The 17,695-nt window shown below is 53.4% G+C and overlaps 1 protein-coding gene across 1 annotated transcript; it reads right to left on the bottom strand.

Moving 5' to 3' along the window:
- Positions 1 to 5,502: 5,502 nt before the first annotated feature.
- LOC149356931 (uncharacterized) lies at positions 5,503 to 7,399 on the bottom strand. Its single transcript, XM_089576466.1, has 2 exons — positions 6,917 to 7,399; positions 5,503 to 6,573 (listed from the first exon to the last, which is right to left on the bottom strand). Exons 1-2 carry the CDS (start codon positions 7,397 to 7,399, stop codon positions 5,503 to 5,505), a joined length of 1,554 nt encoding a protein of 517 aa, XP_089432592.1.
- Between the last annotated feature and the right edge of the window lie 10,296 nt (positions 7,400 to 17,695).

Below are 17,695 nucleotides of genomic sequence, written 5' to 3'. Positions count from 1 at the left end.
ATTGGGGAACACAAAGTTGGAAATCCCACGGGATACAGCGATAGCCAGAACTGGCTGGTGTGGCGTTCGAGGAGGGCAGCAAGAATGCGCCCGCCGCGAGCAGGGAAGCCACGCCGGTCGCGGGCCCAACTTTTGCGGCGTAGGCCAGCGGTGGATTAAGGGGGGTCTAAGGCGGCTGCAGCCCAGGGCCTCACCTACGACAGCGGGAGAAGGGGGCCCATTCATTCTAATCTGCTTAGTATATGGAACCACCGGCAATGGAACTTCGAGCGGCACGTATGAAGCGAGAAAACTAGAACGAGGAGTCGGGTCCCCCCCAATATTACTTCGTTTAGCCTAATCAGTTGGGGGGATCTTGACCAGCTGCAAAAACAGGAATTCCTCGCCACCCCGGCGGGGCCGCCTTCCTTACGAAGCGATGATGTGCATTTGCTTACGGATTGCAGAAGGGTTTTCGTGTTTTCCTGTCAATCGCCCCCCCCCCCCCATCCAGTGGCGTCTGAAGGTGTAGTGTGTTTGAGAATCCTGGCGTCGGCATAACATCCAATTTTACAGAACTGCGAGGCGGCACTCCCGCCTCGGCGCCAAGCGTTCCGCTGGAGCTGTTTTCTTAATCCGCTAAAAAATCCAGTAATTGTTAAAACACAAATATATCCGCTGAGGTGCAATGCGGTGCTCGATGTGAAAAAATACTTGCATTGCGCCTTTTGCGTGCCTTACAAATGGAAGGAAACGGAACGCTTTAGTGTCAGAGCAGGGTAGACAAACGAAAACAGAATGCGCAGCAGCGTTTGAAGCGGCGTCTGCTTGTGCAAGTATCATATAAAGACAGTTGAGGAAATAAACGCGTGCAGTAGTATGCTTCGCTCAGTTTCACCGGTGGATTGTTCGAGTTCAAGTTTCGTGCAGATATTGCATTTGGTTGTCAGAATTGTTTTATACAACACCGCGTTTTTTTTTAACTTTACCTAGTCGAAAAACAAGTCAGGCTGTGCTATAGTAGGATACAACTTAAAAAAAACAGCAGTTGCTAACGTTGGACCGCTGTCCGCGGCGTCTTACATTACTCCGCTGTCCAATCGCAACAGTAACCGAAATCAGCTTTTTAGTGTTTGGCCATATGAAAGAAACAATCCACGTATCAAAATTCTAGAGTTCATAATTTTTTTTCTTGTGATAAGCTTGTCTAGGTAACAAGAAACGTTTAAGCAGCGGACTGCTTTTTCGTCGTAGAGGAATTCTGTGCGCGGAGGCTGAATGTGGGCGGAGCTTCACTGCAGACTTAAGCTGCATCCGAGGCGAGGCGAGGTTCTTGATGATGATGTAGGAAGAGGGGTCGAGGCGCGTTCAACTGTCTCCTCTAAGTGAGGGAATCACCGCCGTTGCGCCTCGTTGGGGAGAAGGGATATACAGGATAGTGATGTAAAGGGTCCGGGTGAAAGGCAGGTGATGCATGGCCAAGGGCAGAACAAGACGCGAGACCAGGGGAACGCGGGTCTCAAGTAGGGAGAGCGAATCAGACGCTGCCTGGGACGAGTACGGCCAGGGCCTGTAGGCGCCGCGGTGAAAGCGGGGTGCGTGGTCGACGAGGCGAGCGAGCGGCCGAACCGGCCGCGTCGCGCACCGAGAGAGAAATGCCAGAAGAGGGCGCGGGGCCTCCGGGGAGGCGCGGCCTCTCATTGGAGGAGAGATTGGACGAATCCCATGCGAACGGAGACGCGCGCAGGAGCCGTGGAAGCGGCGCGCCGAGGCGGTGGCCGGGCGAGCGAGAGCGGGCAGAAATGCGCGCTGTGAAAATAGTTTTAGAGTCGTGCTCGTAAGCACGTCTGGTCGAAAAATGCAAGGACCAGCTTGAATGCACGACGAATTTTGTCGCGTGGTCCTTTGGGAAAGAGAATGTCATTCAGACATGTACATGGAAAACCGAGATCGCGAAAGCCATCGCGGAGAGTCTGTCGCGGGGCATCGAAAGACTGGCAGTCACAGAGGATATGCACAAGGGTCTCAATGGATCCGCAATTCTGGCAGAAAGGAGTGCCAGTGTCGCGGAGGCGGAAAAGGCGCTCAGCTGTCCAAACACAACCTATGCGCATTCTAAGGAGAGTCGCGCGCTCACGAATGCCGAAGTCACTGAAGTGAATCAGCTGGGGGGGGCTGCCTGAGGCGACGCGACTGTCGGGATGCTTTTTGAGGATACACTCGTGTATTGCCAAGCGTGCGACGTCGAATGCGATGACGTCGGACGAGAAAGGAACGTCTGCGTCGTGTGCAGACTTCGCTAGCTGGTCAGCCCGCTCGTTGCCGCTAATGCCAACATGTGAAGGGAGCCAGTGTAGGGAAATAGAGACGCCGCGGTCTTGAGCAGCGCGTAGCTTGCGGTCTAATGTCCGGACGATAGGTAGGTGGTGCACACGTTGCCTTAGGAGCATGAGAGCTGCTTTCGAATCGCATAAAATAGCGACGCGTCGGTGGCTTGGGGTTTCCAGGATAGAATCCGCAGCCAAGTTGAGTGCAGCGAGTTCAGCTGTAGTGGAAGATGCGCGAAACGGAATTCGGCACTGCTTCGTTAGGCGGAGACTGGGAATGACACTAGCTGCGGTGACAGAGGAGCCGTTTTCGAGAACAGATCCATCTGTATAAACATGCGTGCTCTCACGAAGCTCTTCTTCAATTAGAGCAGCGGCTTCTTGTCGGAGGGCGCAGTGGGGCGTGTTCCGCTTAGCTCTAATGCCCGGAATGTCGATACGGACATTTAGAGGCACAAAGCGGGGGGGGGGGGGGGGGGGGGCATGGTAGAGCCGCCCGGGGAGGTGGTTCCGCGATGTGGGTATCGAAGAATCGACGTGTGCGCCATTTTTGAATGCGGCGCTGCGAGGATGCGGGAGATAAGCAAATCCGTGCTGGATGTGTTTCTCATGCGCGCAATCGCATGCAAAGCAACGCGCTGGGCGCGGAGGGAGACAGGGTAGGTACCAGATTCTGCATATGTGGCAGCCACGTGTGAGAAGTGCGGTAGGCGCAAGAAGCTGCGGATTGCGTTGCGCTGGTCAGCATCGATGGAGTGCCAGAGACGAGGTCTCAAATTCAAGTAAGGGAGGGCGTATAGAAACCGGGCAACTTAAATGCCGTTGTAAAAGCGGAGTGCGAGGGTGGGTGAGCAACCGTCGCCTTTAGCTAATAGTTTGTTAGCTGCAGCAGCCACTTGCTTCGCTTGCTTCCTTAGGCGAGTCACAGCTGGAAGCCAAGAGAGTTTTGTGTCGATTGTTAAGCCCAGGTAGCGAGCAGTAGTCTTCCAAGGTATGTTGATGCCGTCGAGTGTTAGGGGAGGAATTAGGCTCCGCGCATAAGGTCGAGGGTGGAAGACGAGAGCTTCAGTTTTGGTGGGCGATAGGGTTAGGCCGACAGATGAGGGGAAATCTCGAACGGCATAAAGAGCGAGTTGAAGGTGGGCACGAACGGCTCGCCCCTGTACTGTGGGGCCGCGGCAGTAAAGGGCAATGTCATCAGCGTATATGCAGACGCGGACGCGGAAACGGAGGTGAGGGAGAGATGGAATGGATCGCGGAAGCTTAGCCAACACAAGATTGAAAAGAAATGGACTGAGAACGCTGCCTTGTGGAACACCAGAAGTGAGGGAGCGAGGAGTGCTGAGGGCGTCACCTGCCTTGACTTGGAAGGAGCGGTCAGTCAGGAAGGATTGGATGTAGCGGAAGAGCCTTCCCGTCACGCCTAGAGCGCGTACAGCGTCAAGTGTGGAGGCATGAGAGAGGGAGTCAAAAGCGCTTTTGACATCCAAAAGTAAAAGATACGCGCCCTCCTCATTGTGTCGAGCTTGTTCAAGGAATGCAACTACTTCAGAGATGCAATCATCAGTAGAGCGAGAGGCACGGAAGCCGCTCTGTTCCGGTGCGAGAGCTTGGGTCGCTTCGGCAATCCACTCGAGGCGGTTGAGTGCGAGGGATTCCACAAGTTTGCCAGGCACAGAGGTTAGAGAGACAGGGCGGTAGGAATGAATGTTGTTAGGTGGTTTGCCCTTTTTGAGAACAGGGACAACTGTAGCAGTGCGCCAGGCGTTGGGCAAATTTCCGCTGGCGAGAACGAGGTTGAAGTCTGCAAGGAGACGACCGCGTTCTTTAGTATCTAAATTCCTTATCATCTGATAAGTTATTCTGTCTGGGCCTGGGGCGCTCCTACGTTTCCGAGAGGAGAGGGACGTCTCTAGCTCATGTATGGTGAAGTCTTGCATGCACAGGGCTGGAACATCATCGGCTATACGAGCTGAGATGGTGGTGAAGCGAACAGAAACGACAGGAGGAGTCGTATGTCGCACAGTTGGAGCGAAATTGTCTGCCAGGAGGTTGGCTAACGCGAAATTCGAAATGCCAAGGGAAACAGCAATAGCCAGTACTGGGAGATGTGGAGTTTTAGGGTTGAGCATGGCAGAAAGGATACGCCAGCCACGAGCAGGAGAGCCAGGCTGGTCAAGAGAGCGGCAGAGTCTGGCCCAGCTTTGGCGTCGTAGGCGCTTGGAGTGGCGGCGACACACTGCATCCAAGCGATTGTAGAGAGTCCAGTGTTCAGGCTTGCCTGTGCGTCGAGCTCTGCGTTGCGCTCTGCGACGGGCAGCGCGCAAGTTGAGAAGTTTAATGTCAGGCACTGGAGCACCGCACTGCACTGAGCACTTCACAGTGGACAGGTTGGCACAATGGGAGATGTGGGCACAGAAGTTGTTGTTGTGGCTGGAATCCGATGCACAGAGCAGTCGAAATTTGCTCCAGTTCACAACAGCGTAGGTTTTTCTGGGCGGTGGAGCAGCGACAAGGGGGGTGATCTCGATGGGGAGGTGATCAGAGCCCTCGGTGTCAGGAGAGGTGCACCAGTTGTAACTACACTGCGGTGAAACCAGGGTCAGGTCGATGGCAGAGGGGCGTTTGCCCGGTGCGATGTGTGTAGGGCTACCGTCATTGAGAACTAGTAGTCCGGCGGTGTAGATCACGTCACAGAGGCGGCGGCCGTTTACTGAGGTGGAGCGGCATCCCCAAGCTGTATTGTGCGTGTTAAAATCACCGCAAATGACTTGATCGGGAGTGAGGCGTGCGGAGAGGTGGGCGACGAAGCTGACGTCCCAATGAGTATTGTTTGGTCGCACATACACACTCGCAACAGAAGTGTCACAACCACTCATGCGAACTGTTACGGCGACGCACTCGACACTGCTAACTAGTAGGTCACTCACAGGAATGAGGGAGAGAGGCACGCACATAGATTGCAGCGCGTGGTGCGCCAGGTGGATGAGTGGGGTCAGTGCAGGGAGAATCCGCGCACTCTGTGGCACTGGTGTAAGACACATAGCCAGGCAGGCTCACTTCTCCCTCTGCCGCGTAGGTCTCCTGTAATGCGAGCACATCGAAGGAGCGGAGAGAGGAGGCAAGTTCGGCTTGTCGCCGGCGGAGGGAACGACAGTTCCATTGAAGTATCCGCGGCCGGGGCGAAGGTGGGGTGCTAGCCATGATGAGCCTGTGACTGCTGTGCGGCGAGAGCCGCCGCGCACAGTTGTCGTGCTGGGGAGGTGGGTGGGAGCTCATCCATAAGGGCGCGCACAGCAGCAGAGAGTGCAGCAATAACTGCGTCGCGGTGGTCAGGTTGTGGACGCGGTTGTGCACGTGCAGGTGTGGGTGTTTTCGTACCCACGAGGGTGTCTCGGAAGGACCGGCCTCCTGGCAAGAAAGGAGGGGCGCCTGTTGGTGCAGTTGCAGTCTCTTCTGGAGCTGCAGGTGAATTGGATGGGCGGGCAGTGCGACTCACAGTTTCAGAGGCTGCACCATCGGCCTGGTGTCCGGGGGCTGGGTCAATTTTCCCTTGATTTCCACGCACTGCTTGCGTAGCCTGCTGTCTGGTTAGGCGATGTCCGGACGCACTCATTGCGATCGCAATGCGTCGCTCTTCCTGCCATCGGGGGCAGCGAGGTTCTGTGGATGCATGTGTTCCGCGGCAGTTGACGCACTTGGGCTTGGGTGAACTGCATTGGGAGGTGTGGTGGTCCAGTCCGCAGCGCAAGCATCGCGGGTCCTGTGTGCACGAAGCGGTAGCGTGGCCGAGCCTGCCACACTGAAAACATTGAAGTGGTCTGGGAAGACAGGCGCGAACAGCGCGGCGAAGCTTGAATAGGGAGACTTCTTCTGGAGGTTGGGTGCCAGCGAAGCGAAGGATAATGTCGTTTCCATTGCGAGTGCAGGAAAGGACGGGAGCTTTGCTCTCTATTCCTGCCATGATGTCTTCGGGCGTGAGGTTGCGGTCGACGCGAAAAATTCGGCCTGTGCATGTGTTGCCGCCAGCTTCTTTAGCGCGCACTTTCACACCACATATGGCGTTGATGTTGAGAAAGGGCTCTAGGTCTGCGGTTGGCTGTGCGTCGATAGCGACGACGTTGCGGCGGAGATTAACTCGTACGGCGTTTACTCCAGGAAGTCGTGACAGTTCTGAAGCGATTGCGTCCTTAGTTGTCGACAAAAAGTTGTCCATTCTGCCTGCTGGGAAGAAGAGGACAGTTGGAAACTTGGGCTTGTTTGGCCTCTGTGCAGGTGCTGAGAAGCGCGCAGCCGAGGGGGCGAAAGGAGCAGACGGCAGGACTTGAATGCGGCGTCGCGGAGCGTTTCGGGATGGCTTTTGTGCAGCCCAAGAGTGCTCACCCCCTGGCTTTGTTGCAGCAGTGACGGGAGGATGAGGAGGAGGCCCATTGTTGAGGGGGGCGCCCTGCTTTCTGTTGTTGCCAGCAGCTCGAGAGGTACGGGCATAATCTTCTTCGGTGAAGGCATCCTCAACCGTGTTCGGGGGGGGGGGGGGGGGCGTTTGTTGTGACTGGAGCTGGAGGTGAGTCCCCTTTCCCGCATGGAGGGCTGGTTTGCGTCCCAGTTACGGCGATGCGAGTCTGCGTGGCAGGAGTGGTAATTTCATCGGCCACAGAGTGAATGGGGCTTGGATCCACCTCAGCAAGGTCAGAAGCTGTGGAGGAGTGCTCGTGTTGAGGCGAGAGACGATTGGAGTCTGGCACAGCTGTAGTTTGGAGAAGTTGGCTCCCTTCTCCGCTGGTTACAGGCGTGGCACTGTCGAAACGCCGGAGCTTGGGAGGGTCGGGCGTGGCGAGTGATGATGACGCGCTGGCTTGGAAGGTCTCCTGATGATCAGTAGGAGACGATGGCGAGTCAGTGGGTGGCGGGGATTTCTGTGCCGCGCTGACGATTCGGATGGCTTCTTCCTGCCGCTGTAGTGTGGCGTTGGCTTCGGCAATAAGCTTGCGGAGCATACGCGAGCACCCAAGACTGTTGGCTCGCCTGTGTCGGGAGAGGCGAGCTCTTATGCCATCCTCGTCAAGAACGTGGAGGGCGGCGTCTTCATCCATGATGATGGAGGGACCGTTCAAGGTATGCAGTAGTCGATATTTGAGAAGGCCATGTCGCAGGCCATAGAGGCCTGTGAGGGGGGGTTACACAGATGTCCACACAGGGCCCATCTTGAGAACAAACAGCGCTTACAGACAAAGGACCAGAACAAGAAGGACACACAACTGCGCTGACTAACAACTTTTATTTGGGAAGGGAGCCGATCCGCACCTTTTATACAGAACTGGAGGGAGTGAAGCGCATGCGCAAAGATCAGGAAAGGGGGAGCACGGAAAGTGCCAACACATAGACCAAGTATTCTTATCGTCACTGATAACCAATAACGCAGCAAAAAACAAGCGAGAAAAGCAGGGGAGACAAAGGCAGGGAGCGTTAAGAAACAAATCTAAAAAATCTAAAAGATCCTGAACAAGCCAACAACCAACACGGCTAAACGAATGACGATGAAAGGTGACAAAGATAAAGGCACTAAAAACTGAACACACTGAAGCATAAAAGGTGCAGGAAAAGCCTGCGGAAGATGTAAAAAATCGGCACGGCTGAAAGATGACGGAATTAAAAGCATTAAAACAGATAAAAGCAAAAACCTGAGAAGCCGATGAGAATAAAAACACGCAGGAAAGGTGGTCACTAAAAAAAAAATGAAATTGAACAGACAACACATCTCTAAAGACAAGCAATGAATCGAAAAAACGTGTGGGCGATAAAACCTAAGGTGAGATAACAGAAAACTTTTTACATAAATGTTTAGGATAAAAACCATCGTAATAAAAAACACGGGATAAAACCAAAATAATGCGCTGAATCAAATCGAAGCAGAGAGGAATGAACACTCTTTGTCTAACAGGGCAACTGACGGCGTGCTAACGCACGCATCTTTTAGCTTGATAATAGTGGCTGCTTCAATGATTTCTCGGGTCAGTTGATTTACGTTTTTCGCCAGAATATCTGTTTCCTTGAAAGTGGGGGAGATGCGACGGCAAGGACTGCAATCACGGCAGTGGATGGCCAAATTACCGGACCTTTTATCCTCAGCAGTAGCTTTATGCTCTAGTAACCGCTTGTTAATACATCGGCCTGTTTGGCCGATGTACTTCCTGCCGCAGGGTAAAGGTATCGAATAGACAACGCCCGATGAGCAAGCAACAAACGGATCCCGATGCTTAATTGTGCAGTCTGGAATTTTTTCCCCAGAGCCATTGACCCTTCTGCAGAGTCTAGAAAGACGGTGAGGAGCAGAGAAAATAACGTCTACCCCTGCCCTTTTTCCAATTCTTTTTAGATTGTGGGACACTTGGTGGATGCAGGGTATTAGAGCTACCTTTTTATTGCGACTCTGCCCTTCCCTTGCGGTTAGGTTCTTTCCTTGCCTCGTTTTCAACATTTTCTGAGCAACTGAGGAGAGGAGTAAAGCCGGGTACCCAGAGCTGAGAAGCCTCTGCGCTTGGTTAAAGAAACTGCTCTCGATACTGTGCTCGCAGGACTTTAGTAAAGCATTATTGAAGGTGGCCTGGACTATGTTACGCTCATCGGGCGTTGTCTATTCGATACCTTTACCCTGCGGCAGGAAGTACATCGGCCAAACAGGCCGATGTATTAACAAGCGGTTACTAGAGCATAAAGCTACTGCTGAGGATAAAAGGTCCGGTAATTTGGCCATCCACTGCCGTGATTGCAGTCCTTGCCGTCGCATCTCCCCCACTTTCAAGGAAACAGATATTCTGGCGAAAAACGTAAATCAACTGACCCGAGAAATCATTGAAGCAGCCACTATTATCAAGCTAAAAGATGCGTGCGTTAGCACGCCGTCAGTTGCCCTGTTAGACAAAGAGTGTTCATTCCTCTCTGCTTCGATTTGATTCAGCGCATTATTTTGGTTTTATCCCGTGTTTTTTATTACGATGGTTTTTATCCTAAACATTTATGTAAAAAGTTTTCTGTTATCTCACCTTAGGTTTTATCGCCCACACGTTTTTTCGATTCATTGCTTGTCTTTAGAGATGTGTTGTCTGTTCAATTTCATTTTTTTTTTTTAGTGACCACCTTTCCTGCGTGTTTTTATTCTCATCGGCTTCTCAGGTTTTTGCTTTTATCTGTTTTAATGCTTTTAATTCCGTCATCTTTCAGCCGTGCCGATTTTTTACATCTTCCGCAGGCTTTTCCTGCACCTTTTATGCTTCAGTGTGTTCAGTTTTTAGTGCCTTTATCTTTGTCACCTTTCATCGTCATTCGTTTAGCCGTGTTGGTTGTTGGCTTGTTCAGGATCTTTTAGATTTTTTAGAATTGTTTCTTAACGCTCCCTGCCTTTGTCTCCCCTGCTTTTCTCGCTTGTTTTTTGCTGCGTTATTGGTTATCAGTGACGATAAGAATACTTGGTCTATGTGTTGGCACTTTCCGTGCTCCCCCTTTCCTGATCTTTGCGCATGCGCTTCACTCCCTCCAGTTCTGTATAAAAGGTGCGGATCGGCTCCCTTCCCAAATAAAAGTTGTTAGTCAGCGCAGTTGTGTGTCCTTCTTGTTCTGGTCCTTTGTCTGTAAGCGCTGTTTGTTCTCAAGATGTTCCCCAACCAACTCGCCCAGCAACACACCTTGCTAAAGTCCACACAGGGGCCTACACACGATTACACAGGTCCACACGAAGGAACGGCTCGAAAGAAAAGCACGAACGCGAGAAGGAACGCGAGGACGCGCACAAGACACACCGAAGACGTGAAGGTATGCCCCTGCGTGCGAGCACGTTCGATAGAAACGAAACGAATCTGCGTGCGAGCACGTTCGATAGAAACGAAACGAATGCGCGTGCGAGCACGTTCGATAGAAACGAAACGAATCTGCGTGCGAGCACGTTCGATAGAAACGAAACGAATGCGCGTGCGAGCACGTTCGATAGAAACGAAACGAATGCTTAAGCTGTATCCGACTATAGCTTCCTGGAAGACTCACAGTTTCACTTCGCGCTCCGGCGGCAACTAGGAAAGCGAAACACTTGTTTATCTTGTTTAACGTCTCAAATCAAGTCCGGCTATGCGGGACGCCATAGTGGAAGGCTGTGGATAATTTCGACCACCTCCGGTTCTTTAAAGTGCGCTGATATCGCATAGTACACGGGCCTCTAGCATTTCGCGAAATGCGACCGCCGCGGCCGAGCCTATTTATTTTGTTCGTTCTTTTTTCTTCGGATTGGTTTCGTAGAGCGAGTTTAAAATTTTCAATTTTTGGAGAAATAAAAGGCGCAGCAGCTGCTTCACTACTAGGTGGACACCTCAACCGCGTCTTGAGGGGAGAGAGGAAGGTGTGAATGAAAAGAGAGAAACATGTGCCGTAGTGAAGGGCTCAGTAATAACCTCGACCACATGGGGATCTTTGACGTGTTCTGACAGCACACAGCACACGGGCGCCTTTTTGCATTTCGTCTACATCAAAATGCGGCCGCCGTGTGGCTGGGTTTGAGCCCGGGTACTCGACTCAGCAGCCGACCGCGCTAACCATTCAGCCAGGACTTAAATTCTGCTATTCAAATGTGCCACACGAAGGCTGTAGAAAAAGTTCTTCGTGAAATCAAGATAATTTTAACCTTTACTATTACCCTCTCGGGGCAATAATTAACGAGGTTTTCTGTTTCGTATACTCGCTGCCGGAGTACCCAGCTCAACTGTGGGAAGCTAGCTCAGTCTGCTTGTCTTTCATGCGTTAGCATTAAAACAGTGCTGCGAACGAAAACCCGTCTGTCGGCTTGTGTGGTGGCTTTGTTTGTGTACGGCGTCACTGAAAGAGGAGAGGAGGCGGCGCGTGCTGCTATGCAGCCCAGCATGTTGTCGGTAGGCCCACGTGGCTCATCCATGACGATCGGCGCTCGGCTACGGACAGACACGTGTCGCGCGTTCCAAGAGTCGCGTTTGTGTTCTATGCGCTCTAAAACTAATAATGCGTTACTGTTGCATGAATCCCATTGATCGCACTTCGCTCTTTTAAATTTGGTGGAATTAAAATCAAATATTGGATATATTCCAGTAGTGTAGCAGGGGGCAGGGGGGAGGAGGGCTGTAAAGGGAAAGCCTACATGCGCATTAGCCCAGGGCCCCCATTTTCCTTAATCCGGCCCTGGCGTAGGCGCTTGGAGTGCATGGCGGCGACACAAGACGGTTATACACAGTCCAGTGTTCCGGCTTGTCTGTGCCTTGGGCTCTGCGACGGGCAGCGCGCAGGTTGAGCAGTTTGATGTCCGGCACTGGAGCACCACACTGCACTGAGTAGTGGACGACTTCGCACAGTAGGAAATGTGCGCGAAGAAGTCGTCGTTGTTGGATTCCTCCGCGCAGAGCTGTCGGAATTGTGACCAGTTAACGACGGAATAAGTCTTTCTGGCAGGAAGAGCGATGGTGGGAGGGGTGATCTCGATAACGAGGTGGTCAGAACCCTCAGTGTCAGGAGTAGTGCACCAATCGTAGTTGCAGTGTGAAGAGACAAGAGTGAGGTCGATAGCTGAAGGGTGTTTACCCAGAGCTAGCTGTGCGTTGGGTCATTGAGAACCAGTGGCACAGATGGCATCGCTTAGGCGGCTACCTTGTCGTTTGGTAGTGCGGCAGCCCCAAGCAGCATGATGCGTGTTGAAGTCGCCGCACCTGACATGATCGGGAGTCAGGCGTGCCCACAGGTGAGCAACAAAGCGAACGTCCCAGTGAGGATTGTTCGGCCGCACATACACAGAAGCGACTGAGGTCTCACAACCACGCATACGCACTGTGAGAGCAACACACTCTACACTATCGACGAGTAAGTCGTTCGCGGGTATTAGGGAGTGCGGAAGAGATGCACGCACTTAGATTGCCGCACGAGGAGAGCCACGCGGGCGGGAGGGCTTGGTGCATGGAGAATCCGCGCACGTATAATCACTCGCGCACTCCGTGGCACTGGTGTATCCAACGTAGCCAGGTGGGCTCACTTCTCCCTCTGCGGCGTAGGTCTCTTGAAGTGCGAGCACATCAGAGGACCTGAGTGGGAGAGAGGAGGCTAGTTCAGCTTGTCGGCGGCGGAGGGTTCCATTGAAGGATCCGCGGCCGACACATAGGTTGCTTTCTAGCCATCGCAAAGCAGTGACTCTTGTGCGGCGAGTCCCGCTGCGCACAATTGACGCGGTGGAGAGGAGTCTGGGATCTCTTCCATTAAGCGGTAACCGAATGAGACGATATTCCTTCGCGATGCGTCGCGCGATGACGACGCCGTCGCCCACCGCTGGCGCCAACCGCACGAAGCGACGGGACTCGGCGTCGGAGCGGCGCGTTTTCACTTTTGCTCGACTGGGGCCACTTCAGCGTTCAGTCATTTTGCGTTAATTAACGCGTAGAACAACGTTCCTAAGGCTCCATACAAGATAAAACCCAATAAAAACCCGAGGGACCCTGCGATGCGGCGCCAGGCGACATCTCGGCGCTTTTGCGACTTGGGACATATCCCACAGCACCCTTTCCTCTTCAACCTCATTAATGAGGCTTTCATTAAATTATTGCAAACCTGCCATGGTGAGGGGTTTGTCGGCTGCTGCTCCGCTGGAAAAAAACGACGACTTTCGCGCGCAAAACGGATCGGAAGTTGCGCACGCGCAAGACCTACCGTCATTGGCTAGTCTCGCACGGCCCTTCCGGGCGATGGGCGAAATTTTCTGCAAACCCAGAAACTGGGCGACGGGATGAGCGACAGTGGTTCGGCGGCCCTCAGCTCATCGCGCGATGCAATCGCGCGGCGCGTCGCCGCGAATTATCGGCTCATGCGGTTAGCGCTTTAGAGCTCGCACAGCGGAGGTCATTGCCGCGATGACCGTGTCACGTTGGTCATGCTGAGCACGAGATGGGAGGGGAGGGGCTGTGTGCCCAACGACGGTGTCGCGGAAGCAGCGAGCGTCTGAAGATGGAGCGGGAGCATAGTTAGGTGCAGCGCCGGCGCGTGTTGCAGGCGGAGGTGCTCCTGAGTTACATGCAGCCTCGCACGGAGGTGTGACGTTGTCCTGCAGGCCAGCGTTGGTAGAAGACTTGTCTTTTGTTTGCCGGATGGCCTTGAGAGCTTCTTGTCTCGTAAGTGGCTTGGTAGAAGGTCCGAGGGCAATGGCAATGCGACGCTCTTCCTGCCAGCGAGGCTCGGTGGCAGCGCGCCTTCCACGACAGTTGACGCAATGCGATTTGGGCGCATCGCATTGCGATGTGTGGTGATCACCGCCACAGCGCAGCAGCGAGGTTTCCCTGTGCAGGCTGCAGTCGCATGACCAAAGGTGGCGCATCGAATGGACTGCAGTGGGCGAACTGGGCGACGAAGCTTAAAAAGCGATATTTCTGCGGGCGGTTCACAGCCCGCGAACCGAACAATGACGTCGTCGCCGCTTCGAAAGCAGCCTAGCACAGGGACTTTGCTTCGGATGCCTGCAGCGGTTTCGTCGTCTGTGATCGAGCGGCCGACACGGAAAACGCGGCCACTGCAGCTGCGTCCGCCAGCTTCGTTGGCGCGGACTTTGATGCCGCAAAGGGTGTCAGTGCCAAGGAGGGGGTCGAGATCAGCCGAAGGATACATGTCAACATTACGGCGGAGGTTCGCGCGCACAGCCTTAACTCCGGGCAGCTTTGAGAGCTGTGCAGCAATGGCATCTTTGGTAGTGGTCAGGTAGTTTGCCATTCTGCCGGCTGGGTGATAAAGGATCGTGGGTGACCCAGTGTTCTTACCTCGTTAGGGAGGCCCCGAAAAGCGCGCAGCACTTCGGGCGACAGTTCGGGCAAGGGGAACCTGTTTAGCGGCTTGTAAGCGGCGTTGAAATTGAAATTTGAAATCAAGAGGAGGAAATGGGCTTGGGCAGGGCATGTAATGCGAAGGCAAGATAACCGCTGGTCCTTAAGGGTATCGCAGTGGATTCCAAGAGAAAGCAAACGTAGCAGGGGACGGCAGAAAGTTAGGTGGGCGGATGAGCTTAAGAAGTTTGCGGGGATACAGTGGCGGCAACTGACAAAGGACAGGGTTAATTGGAGAGACATGGGAGAGGCCTTTGCCCTGCAGTGGGTGTAGTCAGGCTGATGATGATAATGATGAAGCGGCGTTCGTGATTATTACGTTGAGGACAGGCGTTCGCCGGACCGTCGGGCCTCGTTGTAGCGGGAGAGGGAAGGGGGTTGCCGCCAGGCAGGAGTGTGGCCGCCGCTTTTGTTCGCGTGTGCGAGGGAGAGCGGTGGTAATCGTCCGCCCTGAACGCGTCCTCTGTTGCGGTCGCGGTTGCTGTGACGGCGACAACAATAGCGTCTGGTGACTGCTTTGCGTTGTACCGCAGCCCCGAGCGCCTGTGTTGACGGCGGCGTTGGGAAGATGAGCACGCTGCTCTTGAGGGCCGTGCGTAGGCGCTCTTGAATCATTCCAGTTGCTGTTCGTTCTGCAGTCCAAGTGAGGTGGCTTGCAGCAAAGTCGAGACGGAGTCGTTTCTGATGTGCAGTGAGAAGTGGCATCCGACAAGCGACGCGACTATACCGTCCGGCTGACCGAAAGCGTTTCCTAATCGTCCACAAAGAGACTCCCCTGGAGGCCCAGTTCCTGCTGTATCTCGGCAGCGGTAATATGAGGGCTGCGGAAGGCGGCGGGAATGATCAGCCGATCTTGCTCCTCAGGGCCCATGGACGTCCGCTACGCTCCGCGTCGCCAATCCTCTCTTCTTCTTGGAAGGCACGCACATTGCGGGTTACGATCCCTACTGAGCACCCTACCTCGGCAGCATTGCTTCTCCGGGACCTGCCCTCCTGTACTAATGTCAGGATTTCCGCTCTTGTAGCGAAGCTGACGCGCGCCATGTCTTTTTTCCTTCTGGCGAGATCTGTAGTGCGTGGGTCTATTTTATAACACCTGCTATCGCCCATCGCGAATATGGTGAACGATATCACCGTTTTTCTTCGCTTGGTCTATCGCTTAGGCAACATCCAGTAAACTATGCTATTTCAGTCACTTGTTTCTTCTTCTTTTACAGTCATCCTTCCACAGCACGGCTGAGGCTGCTCGCCAAAATAACTGCCAAACAAGAAAAAAAACAAACAGCTGCCCTATTATTCACCAGTTGCCTGCGGGAGCAAGACTACATTAGAAAAGAGAGAGAGGGTAAGACAGAAAAATAAATTTTGGTGGGCCGTGACATTCCCCTGAACCCCCGTAATACTGCAGAATGGGAACGGCCCGGCACTCCTTTATCAGCCTCTTCGTCGCCCGCAGCGCCACGCGTTGTCATTCTGGCGCTCCGGTGTTCCGTAATATGTGCTAATCTTTTTTACTCGCGACTGTACACTGCGTTGTTCTCTTAACGGCGCTAAACTCCGCAAGCCGCCCTCGCCAAAAGGCGACACGCTCCAAACGGAGCGCAGCACGCGAGTGCCCATCAAGGTCGCAAGTCGCAGTCTTGTGTTTGTTTGCGTCGATTTCTTTGCAATTGTCGGTCCGTATTGTCTTCTGCTAGCTGCAGTAGCTGGTATCCGCTATGCTGTGACGGTGCCAACATCGACATGCACCACATTTTAACACGACAGCCTTAAAGCGGACGTTCGGAGGAAAAGCCGTGCGCGTTGTTCCACTATTTCCGTATTGGTCGCTAGGGTTGTGGCACCGCACGTTGAGCTCAGTAATTAAACACATCGAAACGAGAGTAAAATTGTGACTGCGAGGTCGCAGCTTGGCTGAAATGTCAATTTTATACCGTGCTCTGCGACTTTATCGGCAAAGGTTTGAAAAATTCTTACGCCACAACCGTTGGCTCGTTTGTGGTGAAACCGCGCACAAAGCTTCCTTATTGTTGTCCGTTTTAAGGCATGGTAAGTATAAAAGTGGTACTTACCAGGTTTGGTCACGCGAGATGCGAAACCAGAAGCACCCGTGTTGAGATCGAGCTGCCGTCATAGAATTTCTGCCGAAAGGTACTGGCGGCGCCATCTGGCATCGCTGAAGGAAAGCGCCGAGGCGAGCGCTGCAACGTGCGCGGCGGCTTTGAATGCGTCGTTCGGGCCATGTTGTCTGCTTAAGCGCGTGAAATATTTTTCGGCCAACGCATTTTGAAAACTATCGTAAACAAATTAAATGACTTAACGGTGATTTACCAATAAAAGATATGTTGTCCATTGTCTCGTCTTATTTCTGCCGTCTGCTTTCGCGGCTCTATTTAGAGAAACGGAAGAGTTCGGTTTGCATTCTGGTTTGTGGTGCTGGATTTTAGTATTCTTCCCTGCTTTCTCAGTCGTGCTTGCTTCGTTCTGCTGTGGAGTGTAGAGAGCTGCATTATGCCGACATTCAAGGAGAAGGCGCAGGCAGTAGTGTGGCTGATAAAGTCGGACTCCACGAGCTACGTCCGCAAGCAGTTCAAACTGAAGTTTCGCTGTCGACCACCGTCTAGTTACGCAGTTTCTAAATGGCGGCGCAGATTCGAAGAAACCGGGTCAGTCTTGAGGCAAGTGAGAAGTGAAAAACACAAGAGGCACAACGGGATTAGCGATGCACTTGAGGGGGCGTTTGAAAGTGATCCCCATATGACCTCCACTCGTGCTGGGCTGATGTTTGGAGTCCATTCGTCGACCGTGAGCCGGGCTCTAAGAAAGAGGGGATGGCGGCCTTATAGGGTGCAGGTGCACCAAAATCTAAGCCCGGCAGATAAGATCATGAGAGTAGCATTCTGCCAGTCTGAGCAGCAGCGGATCAATGCGGACTGTGGACACCTCGACTTCTTGCTTTTCAGTGACGAAGCGGTTTTTCATGTTGACGGGCGCGTGAACAGGCAAAACACTCGTTTTTGGGCAAAGGAGAACCCTCGTTTCATCCACACAAGGGCGGTGAACTCCCCACGCATCGTTCTGTGGTGTGGAATGTGGTGTGAGGGAGTGATCGGCCCGTTTTTTTTTCCAGAAACAGTAACAGCTGAGTCCCATCAAAGCATTTTGAAAGATGAATTCCTGCCGGAGCTGGTTGAATGCTATATGCAGCACAAGAGATTTGCAGGTTCCAGCAAGATGGTGCCCCTGCCAACTACGCTGCCAAAGTGCGTAAGTGGCTAGACGAGCAATTTCCAGGTCGGTGGATGGGGCGAGGATCCCCCAATATGCCGTGGCCACCACGCTCGCCAGACTTGTCGCCTTGCGATTGCTTCGTGTGGGGCTACATCAAGTCAATGGTGTACCGCGCTGGAAGCATCGGCAGTGTCGAAGAACTGAAAGAGCGCATCTCAGAAGAGTTCACCACAATCACTGACGAGATGCGTGCTGCCGTCTTTGAGGAATACGCCCAGAGGCTGCAGCGGTGTA

The sequence above is a fragment of the Amblyomma mixtum genome, chromosome 3, assembly GCF_055824585.1.
Source record: "Amblyomma mixtum isolate Tamu chromosome 3, ASM5582458v1, whole genome shotgun sequence".
Lineage (NCBI taxonomy): Eukaryota > Metazoa > Arthropoda > Arachnida > Ixodida > Ixodidae > Amblyomma > Amblyomma mixtum.
This window is presented reverse-complemented; position numbering and strand designations above follow the sequence as displayed.